Genomic DNA, 20,912 nt, shown 5'->3' with positions numbered 1-20,912 from the left:
GCGAGGGTAAATGTTTTGTAAGTGTACACTGTTGAACAGCATGTTGAACGCTTGTTTCTGTCGCGTACCGCAAGAGTAACAAGGTAACTACACCGGCGCCGCTCGTCCAGTCACCTGATAAAGACACAACATGAGTCTGAACGAGCATTCACTGCAAGCACTGTCCTGGAGAAAGCTGTACCTGAGTCGAGCTAAACTGAAGGCTTCAAGTCGGACATCAGCTCTGCTTTCTGGATTTGCTATGGTAACACTGTCTCCAAAACTATCCTCCAACTCTTCTGTAGATGAATCAGTCATATCATGCAATAGTGACTTGTATAAAGTTGTGTTTCCTGTTCCCTTCCTTTACAGGTGGCCATGGTGGAAGTGCAGCTGGACAACAGCTATCCATACCCACCTGCTCTCCTTATTGCCTTCAGTGCCTGCACTACTGTTCTTGTGGCTGTTCACCTGTTTGCTCTGATGGTCAGCACCTGCATTTTGCCCAATATAGAGGCTGTCAGCAATGTCCACAACCTCAATTCTGTGAAGGAGTCTCCACATGAGCGAATGCACCGACACATTGAACTAGCATGGGCTTTTTCCACAGTCATTGGTACCCTGCTCTTCCTAGCCGAGGTGGTTCTACTCTGCTGGGTCAAATTTTTGCCAGTTAAGCCCAACAAGTCCAGCAATAATACAGTTTCATCTGGCGTGGCTGCTGCCATTACCTCCACCTCTATCATGGTCCCCTTTGGTTTAGTCTTCATTGTCTTTGCTGTGCATTTTTACCGCTCTTTGGTCAGCCACAAGACTGACAGACAGTTCCAGGAGCTGGAGGAGCTTTCTAACCTCACCAGGCTTCAAAACGAGCTGGACAACAGAGGGGAATCTTCCATCTTGCAGTCTCCGAGCTCACATTTCCCATAGACAAGTATGGTGGATACAAATCTATGGTGGGACTCTGACTCCCTTGGGATCTCTCCAAGCCAGAAGCCACATTATTGGCTTCGAGTTTTTTTTTTTTACAGGAATGAAGATGTATATCTCACCTCTTTGTTGTGAAATTTTCTTTTGTGAAAAGAGTTGTATTTTTAGAAGACATGTTTGATCAACTGTGAACTCACAAATCTGCCATAATGCATGTAACTTGAAATTGGAGAGTCTTAACTGTGATAGTTGGTTGATTTTGTCTCTTACATTATGGCAGAGACATCTGAACAATAACTTGGAATCCTGTCTGTTGCCTGCTGCATTTATTTAACTGTTTGTCAGTGAACACTGTAAGTGTTAATACATATTACCTTGTTGTGTTTTGTGAACCACAAGTATTTAACTTTTTCTTCCTTGTTCACAGCGTATATGTTCTTGTATTGTTCATAGTTTGCATTTGTAATGCCTGTTGTTTGTGTAGACTGACTCAACAGCTGCCAAAACTACAGTATTATTTGGGTATATTTGCTGACATATTGTAGCACAGGCTGTGGCGCAATAATAAACACTTTTTTTACCAAGTGGCAGTCAAAGTTTCCAAGTTTAGAAAATAATTTGAATATATTTAAAACATATCTATGCAATTTATATATAATCACTGACACAGGTTAAGCAAGTCACATCTAGAACATTTTAAGTTGATGAGAAGAATTAATACATATCTTTTTAGATCATTATCCTTATGCTGTATAACCAGCAGAGCATGGAGTACCTGTGGGTATTCTAGTGTTCTAGGACCCTAGTGTTCCTCTGTGCTTTATTTTGTAAAGCCAGAATGCTGCGCTTGTGTCAAATATCCTGAATTAGCATGTTTCTTTCATCATTCACACTTAGTACCCATGGAGTGCTTTTCCATCAAACTGATGTTTATTCTAACTTAATTTAACTGGGGGGTTATTCTCAACAATCTAGAGAAATGGATAGATTTGAGTTAGTAGTATGTGTTGGAGGAAGTAGAAGTTCAGATGTGGTTAAAGATCCATTCAGAAGTTAAGGTATTTGTTTGGTGTAATATAGTCACTTTAAGACCTGGTTGTAGGTGCAAATATTTCATCGTAATTAGAGGTTGAGGTGGGATTGTCATGGGAGGAAGTCCTCATCTTTCAAGGTTGGTTGTTGGAGGTAGTATTGCTTGAATATTTAGATTAATTCCTCAACAATGAACAAAACACAGTACTAGAGCTTTCTCATTTAATGATTAACTGTGTCTAGTTTACAAGTTCACAGGGACTGTTAGAGTGTACAAGTATTGCCGGAATGCATCATGTACAAAAAATACAACAAAGCCTAATATTTGACCAGTCCCTAGAAGAAAAAAATGAGGACTTACCATTTGGATATCCCACATACACATACATAATTTATTACATAACTAGCTTTGATAGCCTTTGGATGTCTGTTTGCATTAGTATCAAACAGGTCTAATGTAGTGAATACAGTAATTACTTATCAGTAGCTATTCTTCTTCACATACATGGTTTGATAATAAGTTAGGATACTGTTCTCTAATGTGAAAAACAGTTAGCAGCTAGCCTTTTATTATTGTCGCAGTTGTTTGATCACCTGCATTGGCAGTACATAGGATTAACAAGTTAAATTTTATCACTTTTGGTTTCAGCACATTGTAAATATCAGTCCGTGATTTTGGTTTGCTCCACAGCGAAGAACAAATTATTTGGGTGTAAATATTTGGACAAACTGAATATGCTGAATATCACTATGCCATTTCTTTTTTAATTTTTTGCCTGTGTGTATGGTGGGGTGGAAACTTGCTGTTGATCCTCTTGTTGTTGTTCATCAATACTGATCAAGGTGGGCTGACTGGGCTTCCTCTAAAACCAACTGCATATCCACCAGGCGTATCTTGAAAAAGAAGATACATTCATGTTTTAATCCACAATACTGCTTTTCCTGTCCATGATAATTTTGTTGTGTCATGCAAGTGGTGACAGGGACATGAGAAAAATCTAGTCATTAAATCAGAGGTGTGGCTGTAATAGTAGTAACAGTTGTAACAATGGCAGTAATAGTCATGGTGTAGTACCTGTGGAATTGGATATTTCGTTGGGTTTGGTGCTTCATCCCTCCCAAAATCAGACAGGGTCCCACATTTTGCTACTCCACTCACCCAAAAGCCTTCATAAAGCTGGCCTTTGTCAGAATGGTAGTACTTTCCGTTACCGTTTTTCTTGCCATCTTGCCAGGCCCCTTCATACCAGTTTCCATTTGCTTGGACACAAGTTGGAAAGTAAAGTTTTCACACTTACCATCTTTCCCTCATTATTACAGTCTATTTTTGATAAAAATGTATGCAAAGCAAATTGCTCTTACCAAATCGAATGATGCCCTGTCCGTCATTCTTATCCTTCATCCATTCTCCCTCATAGATGTCTCCATTCTCATAGTACATTCTTCCCCAGCCACTCCGATGGTCCTCACTCCACTCCCCTTCATAAACTGCTGAGTTGTTATAGAAGTATGTCCCATACCCCTGAAGGGACAGAAAGGGATGCAAAACATATCACAGTGTAATTACATTTAGTTATCATGCACATATATGGCAGTATATCAGATACATACATGCTTCTTTCCATTTTTCCAGCTTCCGCAGTACTTCCTTTCATACTCCTTTGTTCCTGGAAGTAGTACACTGTAGATACCATATCCATCACGTTTTCCAAACTTCCACTCTCCATTGTAAATGGCACCAGACTTCTTCCAAACCTGCATTCCCTTTCCTTGAAATGATTAAGAGCCACACACATTTTAGCTATTGTGTAACCAAACTATATAATGATTCACAACCAGGTGTTCACAAACGTGTCAGTATTCAGTGGACACTAACACAACGCAGTATCTAACCATGCTTCTTGTTGTCCTGCCACTCTCCAGTGTATTCATTTCCACTGACTGAGAAAACTGTGCGCCGCGGTCCACATTTCTGTGACTTAATATCCAAGAGTGTTGAGATTTTTTGAGATGTTTTATTATCTGGCATGGCTGGAGGTAGCTTGATGAAAACCCTACAACATAAAAGTAAAACATGTTAGACTCATGCAGCTAAACAAGTTAGCCTATTTTGCTAAAAAAAAATAAAATAAAATAAAAAAAATAAATTGACAATATCATAACAAAAGCAGAAAAACTATTCATTTCCCTCCTCGGCAGAAAATGCAGGAAATCAAATTTATAGACACTGCCATACAGAATATCAGGCAAAAGAAACAAGTCCTTTCTGAATGTGTTTAAATATCACTGTAGCTTGTCTTTTCATTGATTTTGTAAAAACAGTGATGAAATGTCCTGCAAACACAAGAAAACAGAGAACAGAGTGCAGACAAGTGGACGTGACCAATGCACATTTCGGAGTTAAAGTTACATTTGTTTAAATTAGCTTGTTTGCTAACGGCCAACGCCATCTAGTTACCTGGCCGGTTAGCGTCACTAACTGGAAACACTAACTTAACACCGGGCAAACTGGGATGTCAAACACTCATTCACAGCAAAGCTCTTGTACCTTAGCGATGTGTCCAAGCGGATGACTTAATTAAACTCAATCCGCTTGTAAACTCAAGCCAGGGAGCTACCGAATAAGTCAAGAGAAGGAGCTGGCAGTGTGGAGTTTAGCTGGTGTCATCAATGTATTATTCGTTGTATCCTAGCAACAGAATTGTGTACCGTACTTGGTGTGCAAATTCATTTAAAAGTTCATTTAAAATTAGTAATGTTTGTATGGAACTGATATGTAATTCATTTTATGCGTATAAAATTTATTTATTCATTTATATTAAATTTGTATTCACTTGTGGGTCCAGGTTACGTTCAGCTAGGACGGTTGGTTTACGGTTGTGCGCATGCTCCGTGCAGCCCAACCAGAAGAACGTCTGAGTGAACGGTCAGTCTGAGTGAGGAGGGATCCGGACTGCAGCCGTCCTCTCCGCCCCATCGGCTACTGCAACACAATGTCTAAACCCAAGTTCCAGACGGAGTGGGAGGAAATTGACGAGGAATATCAACAGTTACAGGTGACAGAAAACACTACAAACGAGTACATCATCGTCTGTGGTAGATTTGCTGGCTGGAGTGTGTCGTGGATGGCACTGACAACACATACAGTAGTGGCTACGTTAGTTTGGCTGGCTCTTTCCTATTCGCCATTCATTCTCAGATCAGCCTTAAACGCAGCATCGAGCCAAAAACCGCGCTACTATTAGCAGTTTCTGAAAGGGTTTATGTTTCCGTGGAGGTTTACTACCTTTGACTTCACTGTAACATCTCTCTGTTTTAGCCGCTAACGTTAGCAGCAGGTTGCCTGTCTTGCTGCTACTCTGTGATGCGGCTAATGAGCAGCTACAGTAACTTAGCTAACCACACAGTACAGTTCCGTGGGACTGATTCATGTTTTAAACGATTACAAAAAAAAGTTTGCAAGCTACACGTGTTTGTTACTGTTGCTATGCCTCAGTAAATTATTTCGTGGTCACTGAATGCATACCCATGCAACATTGCCACGCTAGTTCACCTTAGCTAGCAGGCTAACTTGAAACAACAATATAAGTCAATACTAGTAGATGTTGATTGACAAGATAACCATTTACTCTGAGGTACAAAGGGCGTCATGTGGTTTGTGGTGCCACCCCTCTGGCATCAGACAACTGAGACGTGGATCTGTGATGGCGATCAAATTTTAAAATGTGGAGCTGCTCCACAGGGACAGATGATGGAGGTGACTGTCAGCTGTCCTGGGATTTTCTTAAATGAAGCTCACATGTTTTGTTGAATGACTGATGTCAGATATTTCACCTGCATAGAAACAGCCTCCCATTCATAGTCAGCGAAACCCCTTCTAGATTTTATATCTTCACATCTGTGGCTTTTCAGGTCCAAGTCCTAACTCTAGTTCGTGTGGGTTTGAAGAGAGTTGACCATGAACAGATTGGTGATTGACTTTTAGTAAACCTTTGTAGTGTTGCATCACTTTTCAAATGGCTGTTTGCATGTTAACAGTTATTGATGAGAAAAAAACTGGGATGCGACAAACATACATTGTAAACAAAAATGTTTTTCAAAGTGTTGCTAACCTTAAGACGTGGATTTCACAAGGTCACAGCAGACCTGGAGTCCACAGCCTCCATGAAACATTTCCCAGTGTTTCGTTTAGTGCATGAGCCAGTATGTTTAGCTTTTACTTTTATACAAACCCCCTAAAATGCAAGAGTTCTCAGGTGGTTCACTTTTTGTACATTAAACCCATTTTCCCTAAAAGTTATTTTCAAGCAGGACTGCAGTTGGCCTGCCCAAATGACAAGAAAGATACAGTAGCTGAAAAAACACCTTCATTCATTGTGGAAGTCTTGAACAAAGATTGACCGTTCGTGGTCGTGACAGTTCCACGCTACATGATCCCATCCAGATCTTTCTATAGTTTTTTCTATAGTCATATTAGAATATGTGTAGGAAGTCATGTCAAGAGTCATGTGGCTGCGCAAATCATTCTTTGGGAGGGGGAATGGGAATGAGTTCCTAACCTCACACCACAGGATTATGTCTGCTGATATGATGATGTACATCCTGTCCTCCACACACTCATTGCTTAAGGGGAAAAAGTGGGGAACCTGAGGTTTGGTTTACCAGCAAAAATGCCTGTAAACTGGGATATATTATGTGTTTCACCACATCAGAGTATTTGGACAGAAGGGTGAAACAAGATTTCACAGCATTTCCATCTCCACTGAATAGAGAGTGTATTCGCCAAAAGCTTTTCAGTGTCCACTGAGAATGCTTTAAAGCCTGGCAAAGATTTTGGTGATCAGGATACACTGTCACTCTTTAAAAGAAGTGTTTTCAGTGGAGTATGACAAAAACAAAACTCTGTTATTTTCTGTGCTGATTGTCATCATTCATCAACAGTGTTTTGTCCTTATGTTTTGATACATTTGTGACTGCAGTTCTCTTAATTTGTAGAAATGTACATTTATGACTCATTGCCCATTTCTCAGTCAGCGGATTTACAGTTTTTCTTTGTTCATGTTTGTGCATTTATTTGATCCCCAGGAAACTCACAAAATATACAGACAAAAACTTGAGGAGCTCACCAATCTTCAGGCAACATGCAGCAGCGCCATCAGTAAACAGAGAAAATGCCTAAAAGACCTCAGGCACAGCTTGACCAAGTAAGTGTTCTCTTGATGAGCAGAACACCACGATTTTTGTTTGTTTGTCTTTTAACAAATTATTTGCTTACACTATAGTGAGTGTACTGATGTGTCATAATCTACCTCATCAGCCAATTTCAGTCACTATTTAGAAATTGCAGATATTTTTGGTTTTAAAAAAAACAAAACAATTACCCTAACAGTGTCCCCAGATCAGTCTGGAGTGCCCCCTCTAAGGAAGAGGCTGTGGAAAGGGTGCATGAAAGATTATTATTATTATTTTAAATATATGTAGATCTATAGTCTTTATCTGTGGTAATTTAATTATTATTTCTCACTTAGACACTTTGTCATGAATTGACAACGATATTGAATCTTATTATGTAGAGAGTTATGCTATTTTTCCTCTTCTTGTTTACTTTTCCTCATCATCATTTGTCTTTTCTTTACAGGTGTGCGAAATTATGTGACGAGAAGGAACTGACACTCATAACAGACATCAAAACACAAATCAAAGATAAGGAAAATGTGTTCTTTGACATGGAAGCGTATTTGCCAAAGAAGAATGGGTCAGTACTTTTTCATGTCACCAGTTCATCATGGACAGTGAATATTTTTTCTAAAATGTATTTATATGAATATTTTTGCTTTGTTTTGTTTCCAGACTGTACTTGAATTTGGTCCTGGGCAATGTGAACGTGACGCTTCTCAGCAACCAGGCAAAGTACGTGTTCTGCTTTAAGGAGAGTATGAAGAGACGGGTTTAGACTTTAGGTTTAGACTTTTTTTTTTTGTCAGCCACTCACTTTCTTCTTGTCTTCTGTTTATTTACACAGATTTGCCTATAAAGATGAGTATGAGAAGTTCAAGCTTTATATGACAATAATCCTGATGTTTGGAGCCATAACCTGCCTCTTCTTTCTCAACTGTCGGTGAGTTTCTGTTTTCCCCTCAAGCGTTCGTGTTGTTAGCACTGATTACAGAGTGGCTCACTATTTTGTTTTCTCTGTTTTGTTCAGTGTCACTGATGAAATCTTCAACTTCTTGCTAGTATGGTACTACTGCACATTGACCATAAGGGAAAGCATCCTCATGAGCAATGGCTCCAGGTTTGTTGTGATATTAATTCGGTCGTGCTGCTGAAACTGTAAAGTTAAACCACTGAAGTTTTGTTTTTTTCCCCTTAAATTGAAGAGAGGTTTTATGATTTCTCTGATGTGATTTTTATTTTAAAGAGATGCTTGCTGAATTTTTGAGGTATTCAGTTTGAACTTGCCTTCTTGTCTTTTCTTCATCTCTTCACATACTTTTTTCTCCTTCCCAGGATCAAAGGTTGGTGGGTGTCTCACCATTATGTATCCACCTTTCTGTCAGGTGTGATGCTAACCTGGTGAGTTTTTGTCTTTGGTTCCATCACATCACATTGTTCAGTAATCATATTTGAACTTTTGTTCAAATGCACGTAGAATAGCAATGACTGAGGCAATGAAGGCCACTGTGTAAGTGTTGATTTAATCTCTGTTTAACCTTGTGTCTTCTTACAGGCCGGAGGGGCCCATGTATCAGATGTTCAGAAGCCAGTTTCTTGCTTTCTCCATCTATCAGAGTAAGAATTTGAAATCTTTTTGCAAGGAAAAAAAGAATGTGTGGATGTTACATTTTTGTGTGTGTTTGTGGGCTCTCTGAGGTGTGGCTGACAAAGGCTAATGCTGATTTTGTTAAAACTAGTTGGGGTTTGACGTCATGTCAGTGTTGAATCTGCAGCAACCTGCGGTTCAAATCTGACCCACGGCCCTTTGCTGCACGTCATCCCCTCTCTCTCCCGAACTTTCCTGTCTCTCTCTCTTACTGCAACCATAAATAAAGGAATAAAAAGCCTGGAAAAAAAAATAAATAAATAAATAATACGTTGCTTTTTAGCGCTGTGCCAGGCTTGCCTGAAGATGTTGCATTGGCAACAAACAATGTTAATGTCATCACTTTTTTTGTTGCGAGTATCTTGTAGCAAACATAGGATTTCATAGTTTGTTTTTTTTCTTTTTTGTTGACTTTAATGAAGTGTAGCCACATTAATAAATTATTTATCAAAGTGGCTGCCAATGAATTTTCTGTCCACAATTGACTGATCATTTCAGTTCTGCTTGAACGTGCTGCGTGAGAATAATTACACTTGAACACTTGAAAACACAATGTTTTTTTTTTTCTTTTTTTTTCTTTTTTTTTAACTAAAATTGACACAGATGGCATAACTCTAGATAAAATATCTAAGTGGTGAGGTGCTGAGCCAAAAAAATTGAATAGCAGTAGCAGCGAATAACAGTTTTCAACTGGTACACAAATATGTTGTGTTTATGCTAAAATTAAAAACTCTAAAGATGCAACGGTTTAAAAAAAAAAAAAAAAAAAGCTGCTTATCTCAGCATTTCCCTTTAAATATTCCCGTGTTGGATGTTGACATTCTGTGAAGCCAAGCTATGATAGTGCACCAAGGCCAGAGCAGGTCAAGGGCAGGATCACCTGAAAAACAACCTTTGTAACGCAACACTGAAATGTCCTTGAAAGTCGCTTTTCTTTTTACATGTATTTAAGCTGGTGGGATCCTCACACTAATAGCTGACACTAAATGAACTCGTGGAGCGGCAGGTAGACACAAGGATCTCGATGAATGAAGTGATGAATGTCATTAATTAAGGTTATATATTTTAGCATTAAACAGGAGCTTCTGTAAAAATGTCTAGTCACAGAATAGAGAAGTGGAGTCATGTCACATACTGGTGGTTACATTACAGTCATTGCTTACCATATCACATGTAGACTCATGGTGTGAGAACTAATGTGATGGGGCTCTCCGGTCACAGTTTTGCATGATAAGTCAAATGTTTCAGTAATTCAGAAAAAAAAAGAAAAACCTCACCTGACAAATTCAGCTTAAACTATGATCATGTGGTTCTTTGATGTGTTGTGTTTTTGAGGACACAACAACCCCATCTCAGTGTGTAAAGCTTCACCTCACAGACTTCTGTTTACTTTGCTTTGTACTCAAATTTTATGGGGGAAGGTGACTGGTGTTAATCTAGTGATTGAGGCATGAATTGGGTCATCTGGACCCCATTGATCTGTTTGTGTTGACTGTGCGGTAATCTGTAAATTGTGCGATCCATTTGTCCTCCAGGCTTTGTTCAGTTCCTCCAGTATTACTACCAGAGCGGCTGCTTATACCGGCTGCGAGCTTTGGGGGAGAGAAATCAGCTGGACCTCACAGTGGGTGAGTTGCAAGCTATTCTGGGTGGTAGTTATTTCATTCGTTTGAACTCTTGAGTCATCTGCAACACCATGTCTGGGGGGGGAAAAAAATAGGGCAAAGGTGAGAGATGGAGACAGTTGTTAACATCAGAGTGCTGCCACGCAGATGTCGGAGTAACTTGAGTAAGGCCTCAGTGAATTTGCTGCTCGAATCATCTTTAATGTCGGAGACAAATGGCGGCACGGCGATCATCTGTGTAGTATTTTGTCATGTTGTCCCAAGGTCACTGTTACATTTCTTGTGTGTCTCTGCAGAGGGATTTCAGTCCTGGATGTGGAGAGGCCTCACTTTTCTTTTGCCATTCCTCTTTTTTGGCCATGTAAGTCAAAAAAAAAAAGAAAAGATCATGCCACAATACATTTTACACCAGTATGTGTTATTTGATCTGTAGCAAGAGCTTAAAAAATGAATCAGTTTTAAGAGCACGTAGTTCAACTAATGTAGTATTTTTGATGGCGACTGTATCATCTGAGGAAAAAAAGATGTGGACCAAAGAAAAATGAGCTTATGTAACAAGAGTCTGCAGCAATATTACGAAAGATAATGCCTCCTGTTCCTTTGCAGTTTTGGCAGCTGTACAACTCGGTGACCCTGTTTCGCTTGGCAGGACATGAGGACTGTAAGGAGTGGCAGGTAAGGGTTGCATTGGCAGATCCATCACTAAAATGTCATGAGACATGTCGAGGCAGAGTTTCACAGGCTTTCTGTTTAAAATAATTCATGCATTTTGCCGGTCTTCATCGAAGCAGTGTCCACAAAGGCACAGTTGGGGCCGTAATGAGAGTTTGCACTATTGCTTCGCCACTCATGTTTAAAAGTTATGTCCAAAGATGTGCAGCACGCACGCCGCACACATGCTTAACTCAATTTCTGGACACTAATGAACTAAATTAAAATTAAATTTAAAGGGATGAAGTCAGTTGTAGTGTTTGGAAGAATTTTATTTTCTCCTGCCTCAGCATGTTCTAACCCTTCAACATTTCGAAATGCAGACATCGGCCACAGTTACACAATGATAAAATTGCTTGTCATGACTTGTCTTGAAATAAAAAACTGTTTCCCCATTTTCTTTCAGGTATTTATGCTGGCACTGACATTTCTTGTCCTATTCCTGGGAAACTTTCTTACCACGGTAAAAGTTGTTCACCAAAAAATTCAGACAAACCAGGAAAAGGTGCAAAAAAATGACTGAGACATAAACTCATCGAGACACCTCAGAATCCTCAAACGGCCAGTAATTCTGAAGCAACACGCACAATCGCTTGGTAGACTGTCCACAGTATGATCAGGCCAGGAGACGACAAAGCTGAAACCACTGTTTCTCTCAGGCTTTGATTACAGCAGCGGCGTCCAGCCGGAGTATCTGGCGAACAGGCTTTTGCTTTCTAATGACTCGTTGTTGTCGTTGATGTTGCTGCTCAGTCGGTCCCAACGCACACGGTGTTGTTCACCTCATAGATGAACAGTTTGTCGCTTTAACCTGTACATAAAAAGTGAGTGGGAAGGATGCATTGTATTTGGGTGTTTGTGTCAGTGCATGAATCTGTCTGAGAGCCTTTGTTCAAATCATATGCAACTAAAAGAGGGCAGGTAGCATCAATGAACAGTGCAGAATATAGTTTGCCTTTGAAGACCTAACGTCTGTCATGTACATACTTCATACTTCTGTGAAGTAGTAACAGTCAAACTGTCTCTGGCTCGAACAAACTTGGACAAGATCAATTCGGCACTGCTCTGTAGTTCTCAGCTCCCTGTTGTGCTATCTCACTGCTAACCAGTATTTTTTCACTAGACTTTTGTTCTCACAATTAACAAATATAGGTCTTTCAACTTAAAAAAAACAAAAAACAAACTGGATACTTGACTGCCCAGAGTTACCTTCAGTTTCATGGGGGGAAAAAAATGTCCATGTCGTATGGTTTTTTGTTTTTTGTTTTTTTTTTCCCCAGTCTGCAGTCAGCGGCTGCTCTGGTTTGTTTTTCTTAATTCGTAGAGAGACACAGGACAACAAGGAAATGCAACACTGTCAGTCCCTTCAGGCAGCGATAACAAAAGACATAAAGGTTTATCTATGATCCAATGCCTAAACCTGGTTATCTAAGTCACACATACATATACATATACATAAAAACTGTCTACAGAATTGAGGATTGAGGGATATCTTATCTTCTCATTAACATGATGCTAAAAAACTGTAATATATGCATAGGTTTATCATGTTTCACTAATGGTCAAAATTTTTACTGGTATAGGAAGAGCTTCAAGCTTATTAATCATTTTTATCACAATGGTTTGAATTCAGTTCAACACTTGAAGTCCATGCACACTGTTTGGATTTGTCGTTACTGTGCTGCCAGGTCACTTTGCTCTGTAGTGTCGCAGAAATGTGTTACGATCAAACGCTGCTATTGGCACCGGTACTGTAAGAGTATGATACACAATGATGATTAATAATGTGCTGAATTATTGTTTTTCTTATTCCAATCAACATACTAAATTAGATGTGTATGAATTTATTTATGACCAGTTCTGGGGCTTTTGCTCTAGTTCACTGTAGTTTTGTCTGGTTCACATTTCACGCTTGTTTGAAAGTATTACACAAGAGTCCTTTTGTTTTTTCAGCGAAGGGTCAGGTGGGTTCAAACGAACAGCTGTAGTGGTGTCAGGTATCTGTTGCCTTATTCTCCCTCTGGTCTGTCACAGCAAAAAAATAAAAAATAAAAATGTACTGCTACTTTTTATTTTGAAAATCCAAAGACTTGGGCGTTACATTTCTCTCAATTTTTTTTCCCCACACAATGCAGTCATGGTCCTGAAGAGAATCATAGCATTTATGTATCACTTTTATTGAGGGAAAATTCAAACACGTTGAGTTACAGACCAAAATGTTACATTTGATGCGAGAGCTGCCAGAATGCACAAGACAACTTGTTTTCCTCGTTTTTATGATGTATCTGATGTTAAACAACGTTTTCATCGTTCATTTTCAAGACTGTAACTGGTGCCTGAAAACGATCAGTAACAAGAGACGGTTGACAATTTCTCTATCTGTGTACATTGTTGTAAAAAAACATTAATAAACACCTAATTAAAAATGTTGCTGTCTCTCTTTCTTGTTCAGACACAAACTGACATGTTCAGGTTCTTCAACACTAGTGGGCGCTGCAGGTAAAGATAAGAGCCCTGTTTGAGTTGAGGCAGCTTCAAAACATTCCAGCCCAGTTTTCTGTTTTACTGGAAATGAGTTAACCCTGTTGGGTGTTTATCAAGTTTTTTTTTTTTTTTTTTTTCTTATTACTGTTAAAGCTACAGTGCCATTATTAATTGAATTTCAACAACTAGGTTCTTTTATCAGGGTATTTGTTGACGTAGTTGTTGAAATTCCTCCAATAAATATACCTTTTCATAAAACACATTTGTGTGTGAACAGTGCAAAGTTTTGTATTAGAAAAAATATATAAAAAATAACATTCTTGTACAAAAGTAGAAAATACATTGACCAAAGCCCTTTCAAGTTGTATACCCCTTTAGAAAATCTCCACGCTGCAACTTCTTGCAAAATTGTCTTTCCTGTTGCATCATTTTCGTTTGACGGTAAATGGAGACTGACTGGGGCCCAAACTTCCAGTGCACCAGCTGCTTCCACATGTGTCTAAGACACCAAGCATCTTTGGTGTCTGAATGTCCGACCACTCTGAAAATGAAACATGAGGCCATCACCAGTGGCGCTTGCCTGTAGGAGAGTGGGGTCCTCAAGCTTCTGCCCTTTTGACCTCACAGAACCACACATTTCTTCTTCCTCTTATAGTTCTTTTGTTTTCGATTGAAGGCCAAAGCTTTTTTGGTGGCCTCACGGAAAATGTCTTCCACGTTCTCCTGATACTTTGCTGAACACTCGAGGTAGAGCTCTGCATTCATCTGCTGCCGGGTCTCCTCACCCTACACCCAAAACCAACCCAACATCAACACCACGAATTAGACTGTATGAAAGCGATTTAAAGGCGATAAATAAAGAAAAATGTACATTTGCAATAAGTCTGTTATTGCACTGGAACTGCAGTACAGTTAAATGTGGTTGTAGGTTCTGGTTAGGGTGCTCTTATCTTGCATACTGCAGTTTACATCCTGTAACCTCAACCAAAGATTTTCATAGATGAGTAAATCTCTGCAGACGTCTTCTCGTCCTACCTGTGTGTAAGAGATGGGAGCCAAATTCATGGCCTTCAGTTTCCTTGAGCACTCTTTGTCTTTCCTGAGGTCAGTCTTGCAGCCAATCAGGATGACGGGGACCTCCCGGCAGAAGTGCTTCACCTCTGGGTACCACTGCATTAAAAAAATAAAGAATTATATTAAATGTCTCCCTCACTGCTTTGATATATAATATCTTTTTTAACATTAGGATCATGTTCCTTGATAGCAATTCTCACACTATAAGTACTGAGGAGAGAAAGTGCCTGCACTGTGTTGAGTCCTGTCTGCATGCACGAGGTCAATGTCCATACCTGCTGAGTTAATCATAGCTAAAAGAATACAGGCAAAACCAACACAACAGGCTCCTAACAATCATTTACAATCACTTCAACAGCAAACCTGAAACTCCAGTTGGACAGTGACATCGCCCGCATGTGAAACTTGGCATGTTGTCAGTGCACTGTAGCAATGATTACCTTTATCTGGAGATTCTCAAAGCTGGTGGGGTTGGTCACATCAAAGCAGACTAGAATCAGGTCAGCCTCTTGGTATGAAAGTGGTCTCAGTCTGTCATAGTCATCCTGTCCTAAAAAAAACAAAGGTGTGACATATGTGTTAGCTGATAAGTGCAGAAGTGTGCAAACACCCATGAATGACTACTTATGTGTACAAAGGACTGGCAAGACTTTGAAAGAAAAAAAAAAGAGGTCTAAACATCCAGAGACGACATATGGTTCGACGTTGGTGTAGATGTAGAAAACCACATCCTGGCTTCAGCTTCCTTTTGTGCTGATGTAAGGCGCCCTGCTGCAGTTATACAAAAGATAAGCTGCCAACACACTCTGTCATGGGTTTTCCTGAAAGCTGTTCAGTTCACATAGGAACTTCATGTTTTATGTTCCACAGAAATACAGCACATTGTGAAATACAAAAAAATTCAGTTTTGTGGTCAACTGAGTGTTGTTTAAATCCACACAGGTGCCAAATCAACACCTCAGCTTAGGGACCACGAATACGAGACTTTGCTGTTTCTGAAACCCTTCTGTACCAAATGTAGACACATTAGATTTAGTGTTTACTTTTACAAATAAATATAACCTCAAACTCAATCAGAGCGTCAGACACTTTTTTCAATCCAAACTTAGAAAGTATTGATGTTCAACAGGCCTAGCGGGATCTATTGTAAACTAATAAAAAAATAACGCTCAGATATTAGGCTTGCTCTAATATTAGCCAGTGGCTAAAATAAAAATACAGTAACTTGGCTGTTTGAAGTCACACACTCAGGAGATTTTATTTGACTTCATGAAGTTTTTTTAAGAAACTGTTTCATTCAGTAAATTTGCCTTTTAAGTCTCCATAACAGCTCGCCAGTAGTTACTAATATGCAAACAGTTTGTTAGTTCCTGAAAGATGCTTTTGATGATGCTCTGACGTTAACATCGATCTACCACTTCCTCCATGTCTGTCAGTGTCAGAGCAAGACTATAAAGACAGAATGAACCACAGTGTTAGGATGCCTGAACTTTATTTTCTTAAAAGATAGAACACTATGAAATAATGACCCCCCCCCCCCCCCCCCCCCCCCCCCCCCCTCCCCACAGCAGTAACATCAACACTGACATCTGACTCAGTATCTGTGCTCTTTATCTACGCAGTGTTTCTATTATATTCCACCCAGTGACACAGAATGTGGTGACTGCTCAAAACCCAGATGTCCTCTTTTCACATGATGTAAAATGTACAGCACTGACAATGAAAACTGATCCATGGAGGTGATTTTTTGAGAAGGAGACTTACCAGCTGTGTCATACAGGTTGAGTTTTATCTCTTTTCCTCCGAGAGAGATAGTGGTGACATATTTTTCAAACACCGATGGTGCATATTTCTGTTTTTGACACACAAGACATAGATGTTGATTTTATTGTACAGCTATGTATTGACATATTGTTTTATATGTTGTCATCTCTGCACAATTATTTGGTAAGTGCACCCTTTAACATATGGATTCAGCTCACATTAATAAGTGTACTACCTAAACTAGTATACAATATTAAGAGACACTGACATTGAAGCACCTCTTACCTCTGGAAAATCACCTTTAGCATAAACCATCAGAAGAGATGTTTTCCCGCAGCCTCCATCTCCAACAATCACAATTTTAAGTTCTTCTCCCTTCTTTGCGGTACCATTACCGGTCGCAGCACCGTTTTGTGTCATTTCGCCTCCAAACAGGTCAAACAGGTACCAGGCAGGACAGGGCTGAAGAGACTCCCTCCAGATTTAAGTTAAATGCATTGCAAAGCCTGATGAATCTATCTTTGGAGATGCTGAGATGATTTACAGACAGCGTCGGGAGAGAGGAACAGACAAGCCTCATGTTTTACCAGGTAGCTCACTCTGTTCACCACTTCCTGTTCCTGTCACACTGAAGCTGTTTCCAATTGTCCCCCCCCCCTACACTTCTCTCCTGTCCTATTGCCGATCTGCTCACTGAAGCAGCATCTCTAGGCACGAATAAAGCAGCAGCTGAGTTGCACGTTGGAGCATCTGAGTCCGGCTGCTCCTACTTCCTCTATTGCATATGCTTGCCTTTTTCAGTCTATGGGTGGGTACTCAATCTGAGGTACTGCCTCCATCCAGAGAAGTGTACGTGTGAGATAATGTGAGAATGTTCAGTCCTAATACTGAGAATAAGTCAACAAGTTTCGTTGAAACAGAGTAATCACTACAGTAAGACCTCTGGATTCTTATCTGTGAAGTCATGTGTGGCCCGGAGATGGTCTGATGACGGTGAATGTGCTGAATTAGCGTCTTGTACCACCACTACAGCTTTTTACGTTTGTGAATTTGTTTTTTCAGGAATAAACACAGGTAAAAGTGCAGCCCCTCTTCTTCCTGTTACATGAAGTACACATAATAACATGGCCTCTTATAAACCAGCTGCCTCACTTCTGTCAGATACTTCAAGTATACAACACCTATAGGCCTTTTGTTTTGGGTTGTCCACCCTCTTCGTTGTGAGGTGTGGAAGTCGAATCTTTATGTACTACTCCTTTGAAGGTAAATCATTAAATATCACTATGTCACAGTATAGAATTTAAGTATAAAATTGTAATTGATGAAATTTAATGACATGAATTTAATTCATTTAAATTGTTTTACGCCATATTAACAATATTCGACCATGTTGTTGTTTACACATAATGGTATGTTTCTTACAGTGAAATAGTTTTCCCTTCATGTGATCATTTTGAATCATCAGGGGCAGTTACAAGGACGATGTCCGTCACACTCTTCTGCTCAGCCTGTATGGCTGAACATGGCAGTGACATCACAGATTGGGCGTCAGAACTCAATGTTCTCTCCCGGCTCAGGGTGAAATGTACGGGCATCTTATCCAGCAGAAAACTCATTAAAAGAGCAAAATTAAGTGACTGAGTTGGAGATAAATTTTCCATAGACATTACATTATATGCAAGAAAATAAAAATTTGAATATTAAGCTTGGGAATATGTTTGAACCATGCTAATAGTTACAAGTAGGTAGGGTGTCAGGAGAGAGCAGTTCAGAGAAAATGAGCGTACATAATCAAAATACACAAAAAACATTATTTTTAAGATTATTCTTGATTCACTGTCTGGTCTGGAACATTTGCTCTGTCATTAAGGCAGCCAAACTCAATCCATCGTAGGCTACAAGGTCAAATTTATGGGTTAAATTTCAGTGGTCACTAATGGGAAAGGATGCAGTTAGTTGGTCCAGAAAATTTGAGCAAGCTGTCCCTTTAAGAAGATAAGCTGACACTGCCTTTCACTGTGCCTATTTTAAGAAACAACATGTAATCCTTCAAGCATTTTGCCTTATAACACATGGACACATACTGTAATAAGTAAAAAGAGAATTTCACCTCCTACAGCCATGTCGTTCTGCAGCATGACCTATGTTCACTGTGTATTTTAGTGTAGTGTGTATTCAATATGTCATAACAGGCTAAAATACTGTTTTAAATACAGGCCTAATATAATCTAAAGTTTAAAACTGCAGTGTAGGTCCATCAAACATTACAGCAATCTGTTTCAGGTTCCACAACAAAACAAAAATGAGTGTTAAGTCTATTTATTTAAGCATCTCAAAAACACAGACAGGTGATAGTATTGCCAAGCAAAAGAGAATAAATCACAAACCATTCTGTGGAATATTACTAGAAAATAATACACTGACATGCAGATATCTAAGAGCTAGAAAGAAGAAGAGCTACTGATTTAAATAAAACAAATACAGTACCACCAATCTGCCTGAAAAATCCTTCAATAAGCAAGTGTACGCAGAAATACTCAAAAAAAACACAAAGAGCAGAGAATACCTGATTTGATTCAGGGAACAATCCGTCAGAGTAAAAGGCTGATCATACAAAGAAAAACAGAGACAAAGTGCATGTGGCAATTTGTCTGCCTGCCTGGTTTTTCTGACTCCAGAGAAACAGCCACACACCGTTCTCATGTGCCCCATATGCTTTTACAACATGGTATTGTGTAGCACAAGCTATGAAAAATTGCTGTAATATAATTATTTTTTTAAAAAAAAGAGTGCTTGTTTGACACACGAGGTGAAACTGGCAGTAAAACATCTGAACAACCCTGTAAAGGATATTAAATTGTCCTGAAGGTTTACAAAATATCCATACATGTAAAGCCCCCTCACATCAGTTAATAAACAAAGAACAATTGTCAAAAATAGTTATTCGCCGTGCAGAGAGACAGCTGTCCTCCAGAAGAGAGGCCAATCCTCTGTGTGGAATATTCCAGTCTGTCAGCGCCGTGCACAACTGAATGGCGCAACCCACCGGGGAGGAGTTTTTTTTTTTTTTTTTTAAGGCCTATAAATAACCTCATAAACGGATTTGAACGCAAAACCCCCTCACAAATGTCAAACGTTCACCTTTGTAACACACACACACACAAAAATCCTCACAGTTTTGCCCCCATTGTACTGGGGGTGGGGGTCGCTAAAGGTTTGAGAGAGAGAGAGAGGGACGTTGTCTACAGCCCCGTGACCTGCAGATGGAGGAATGCGCGTACTTGGCAGCCGCAGCGTGGAGTGGATATCTGGAGAACAGGCCTCTGACACACCGACTGTCCTCAAACGCACTGCACACACGCCGCAGCACGGTGCGTAATAAGCACCGTGGAGTGGCGCACCTGGAGACCACTTTTACGCACACGAATAAAGACCCCCCCTCCCCAAAATGTTAAGCTCCTTCACCGAAAGCGGGGGAGTCGCATCTTGTTTTGTTTGCATTATCTGCTACACAGCACTTAAAGCGCACGGCTGACGGTGATCCTACGGTCTTTGTGTCGAGCCAAAGAGAGGGAGAGAGCAGACGCGGAAGCCCGAAGCACCCCCCGGTGTTATTTTCACCCAGATACAAAACTACAGTGCTGCTGCAGAGGGTTCCTGTTGACCTTATATGGCAGTGCGGGGGGGTGCTGCACCACGTTCGATCTCTCATGGCAACCGTCCAGAGCGCTCGGATTACTGCCGTTGCCAGGGCGAGTCAGCCCAGCAACCGACAGCCTGAACGCGCTTATTAACGTTTCCTTCCTCACAGCACCGCCGACTGTTTTTCTTCTTCGCTTTTTTTTTTTTTTTAAAAAAACTCCTTGTAAAACATAAACCCTTTCGAGAAAAATCACCCTTGTGTAAAGACTTCCCGTTGTATCTCTGAGAATCACCGAGAAGAAGGAGAAAAAAAAAAAAAAAAAAAAAAAAAAAAAAAGGCTCTCTCTCCCCGAGTGAATGAGCCTCACCCAGTTATGGCGCAGCAACATTTCACAGCACAGTGCTCTCCTTTGTCTGTAAAGAAGCCATTTTGAGACAGAGAACAGCAAAGAAACCATTGAGCAAGTGTTGCCTACATACCACCAAAAGGTGTCTTCGGACAAAGGGAAGCAGAGAAATATACAAGATTTCTCCCCATAAGATTCCTTTTGCTCGTTTAAGACTTGGATTACATGTTTTGAATTCTAACTGTAAGTTTACAATATCAATCGAAAAATATGAGTTACAGTTTTTTTTTCTAAGCAAGTCATATTTTTGTTGATAACGTCTTAATCCCAATTTATTATTGTTCATGTTGTCTGTCCTTTTTTTTTTTAACATGTAGACATAAAAACTGGCAAATTAAGTGAAATAGCTCAAAATCCATTACCTTTCAAAACAACATTTCCTTGTGGTTTTATATGATGTATCTCTGCTAGAAATGTCGAAATGGAAGAGGTTATACTTGA

The 20,912-nt window shown here is 39.8% G+C and overlaps 4 protein-coding genes across 6 annotated transcripts; 2 read left to right on the top strand and 2 right to left on the bottom strand.

Annotated features, from left to right (window-relative positions):
• The first annotated feature begins 104 nt into the window (after window positions 1-104).
• Window positions 105-1,493, top strand: orai1b (ORAI calcium release-activated calcium modulator 1b). The gene is made up of 2 exons (XM_071465196.1): window positions 105-244; window positions 352-1,493. Exons 1-2 carry the CDS (start codon window positions 131-133, stop codon window positions 907-909), a joined length of 672 nt encoding a protein of 223 aa, XP_071321297.1. The 5' UTR covers window positions 105-130; the 3' UTR covers window positions 910-1,493.
• Window positions 1,494-2,149: 656 nt separating this feature from the next.
• On the bottom strand, window positions 2,150-4,637 carry morn3 (MORN repeat containing 3). 3 transcript variants are annotated; one of them, XM_071465193.1, is made up of 6 exons: window positions 4,490-4,637; window positions 3,835-3,995; window positions 3,553-3,710; window positions 3,304-3,463; window positions 3,017-3,201; window positions 2,150-2,835 (listed from the first exon to the last, which is right to left on the bottom strand). In XM_071465193.1, the coding sequence occupies exons 2-6, from the start codon at window positions 3,968-3,970 to the stop codon at window positions 2,770-2,772; spliced, it is 705 nt and encodes a 234-aa protein (XP_071321294.1). In that variant the 5' UTR covers window positions 3,971-3,995; window positions 4,490-4,637; the 3' UTR covers window positions 2,150-2,769. The 3 variants fall into 3 exon arrangements, with proteins under 3 accessions (XP_071321294.1, XP_071321296.1, XP_071321295.1); XM_071465195.1 differs by having other exon boundaries at window positions 3,101-3,201; XM_071465194.1 differs by having other exon boundaries at window positions 4,400-4,531.
• Window positions 4,638-4,839: 202 nt separating this feature from the next.
• On the top strand, window positions 4,840-12,283 carry tmem120b (transmembrane protein 120B). Its single transcript, XM_071465192.1, has 12 exons — window positions 4,840-4,997; window positions 7,027-7,145; window positions 7,580-7,696; window positions 7,792-7,851; window positions 7,964-8,059; window positions 8,147-8,236; window positions 8,452-8,517; window positions 8,672-8,733; window positions 10,300-10,392; window positions 10,686-10,750; window positions 10,996-11,064; window positions 11,507-12,283. The coding sequence occupies exons 1-12, from the start codon at window positions 4,935-4,937 to the stop codon at window positions 11,621-11,623; spliced, it is 1,017 nt and encodes a 338-aa protein (XP_071321293.1). The 5' UTR covers window positions 4,840-4,934; the 3' UTR covers window positions 11,624-12,283.
• A 973-nt stretch (window positions 12,284-13,256) lies between these two features.
• On the bottom strand, window positions 13,257-19,560 carry rhof (ras homolog family member F). The gene is made up of 5 exons (XM_071465197.1): window positions 16,708-19,560; window positions 16,423-16,510; window positions 15,099-15,208; window positions 14,620-14,754; window positions 13,257-14,370 (listed from the first exon to the last, which is right to left on the bottom strand). The coding sequence occupies exons 1-5, from the start codon at window positions 16,840-16,842 to the stop codon at window positions 14,206-14,208; spliced, it is 633 nt and encodes a 210-aa protein (XP_071321298.1). The 5' UTR covers window positions 16,843-19,560; the 3' UTR covers window positions 13,257-14,205.
• Window positions 19,561-20,912: the final 1,352 nt, after the last annotated feature.

This window comes from Trachinotus anak, unplaced genomic scaffold, assembly GCF_046630095.1.
Source record: "Trachinotus anak isolate AG129_WGS33_773 ecotype Australia unplaced genomic scaffold, CSIRO_AGI_Tana_v1 ptg000028l, whole genome shotgun sequence".
Taxonomy (NCBI): Eukaryota; Metazoa; Chordata; class Actinopteri; order Carangiformes; family Carangidae; genus Trachinotus; species Trachinotus anak.
Note: the sequence above shows the minus strand (reverse complement) of the source record. Positions and strands in the feature narration are given on the sequence as shown.

Excerpts from the sequence above, each read along its gene's own strand:
- orai1b (XM_071465196.1), top strand. The coding sequence starts at position 131 with ATGAGTCTGAACGAGCATTCACTGCAAGCACTGTCCTGGAGAAAGCTG. Across the intron at positions 245-351 it reads TGCTTTCTGGATTTGCTATG|GTGGCCATGGTGGAAGTGCA; the intron begins GTAACACTGTCT and ends CTTCCTTTACAG.
- morn3 (XM_071465193.1), bottom strand. The coding sequence starts at position 3,970 with ATGCCAGATAATAAAACATCTCAAAAAATCTCAACACTCTTGGATATT. Across the intron at positions 3,464-3,552 it reads GGAAAAATGGAAAGAAGCAT|GGGTATGGGACATACTTCTA; the intron begins GTATGTATCTGA and ends CTGTCCCTTCAG. Across the intron at positions 2,836-3,016 it reads CGAAATATCCAATTCCACAG|ATACGCCTGGTGGATATGCA; the intron begins GTACTACACCAT and ends TTCTTTTTCAAG.
- tmem120b (XM_071465192.1), top strand. The coding sequence starts at position 4,935 with ATGTCTAAACCCAAGTTCCAGACGGAGTGGGAGGAAATTGACGAGGAA. Across the intron at positions 8,518-8,671 it reads TCAGGTGTGATGCTAACCTG|GCCGGAGGGGCCCATGTATC; the intron begins GTGAGTTTTTGT and ends GTCTTCTTACAG. Across the intron at positions 11,065-11,506 it reads AGGACTGTAAGGAGTGGCAG|GTATTTATGCTGGCACTGAC; the intron begins GTAAGGGTTGCA and ends ATTTTCTTTCAG.
- rhof (XM_071465197.1), bottom strand. The coding sequence starts at position 16,842 with ATGACACAAAACGGTGCTGCGACCGGTAATGGTACCGCAAAGAAGGGA. Across the intron at positions 16,511-16,707 it reads CTAAAGGTGATTTTCCAGAG|AAATATGCACCATCGGTGTT; the intron begins GTAAGAGGTGCT and ends TGTCAAAAACAG. Across the intron at positions 14,371-14,619 it reads CTCCCATCTCTTACACACAG|GGTGAGGAGACCCGGCAGCA; the intron begins GTAGGACGAGAA and ends TTTTGGGTGTAG.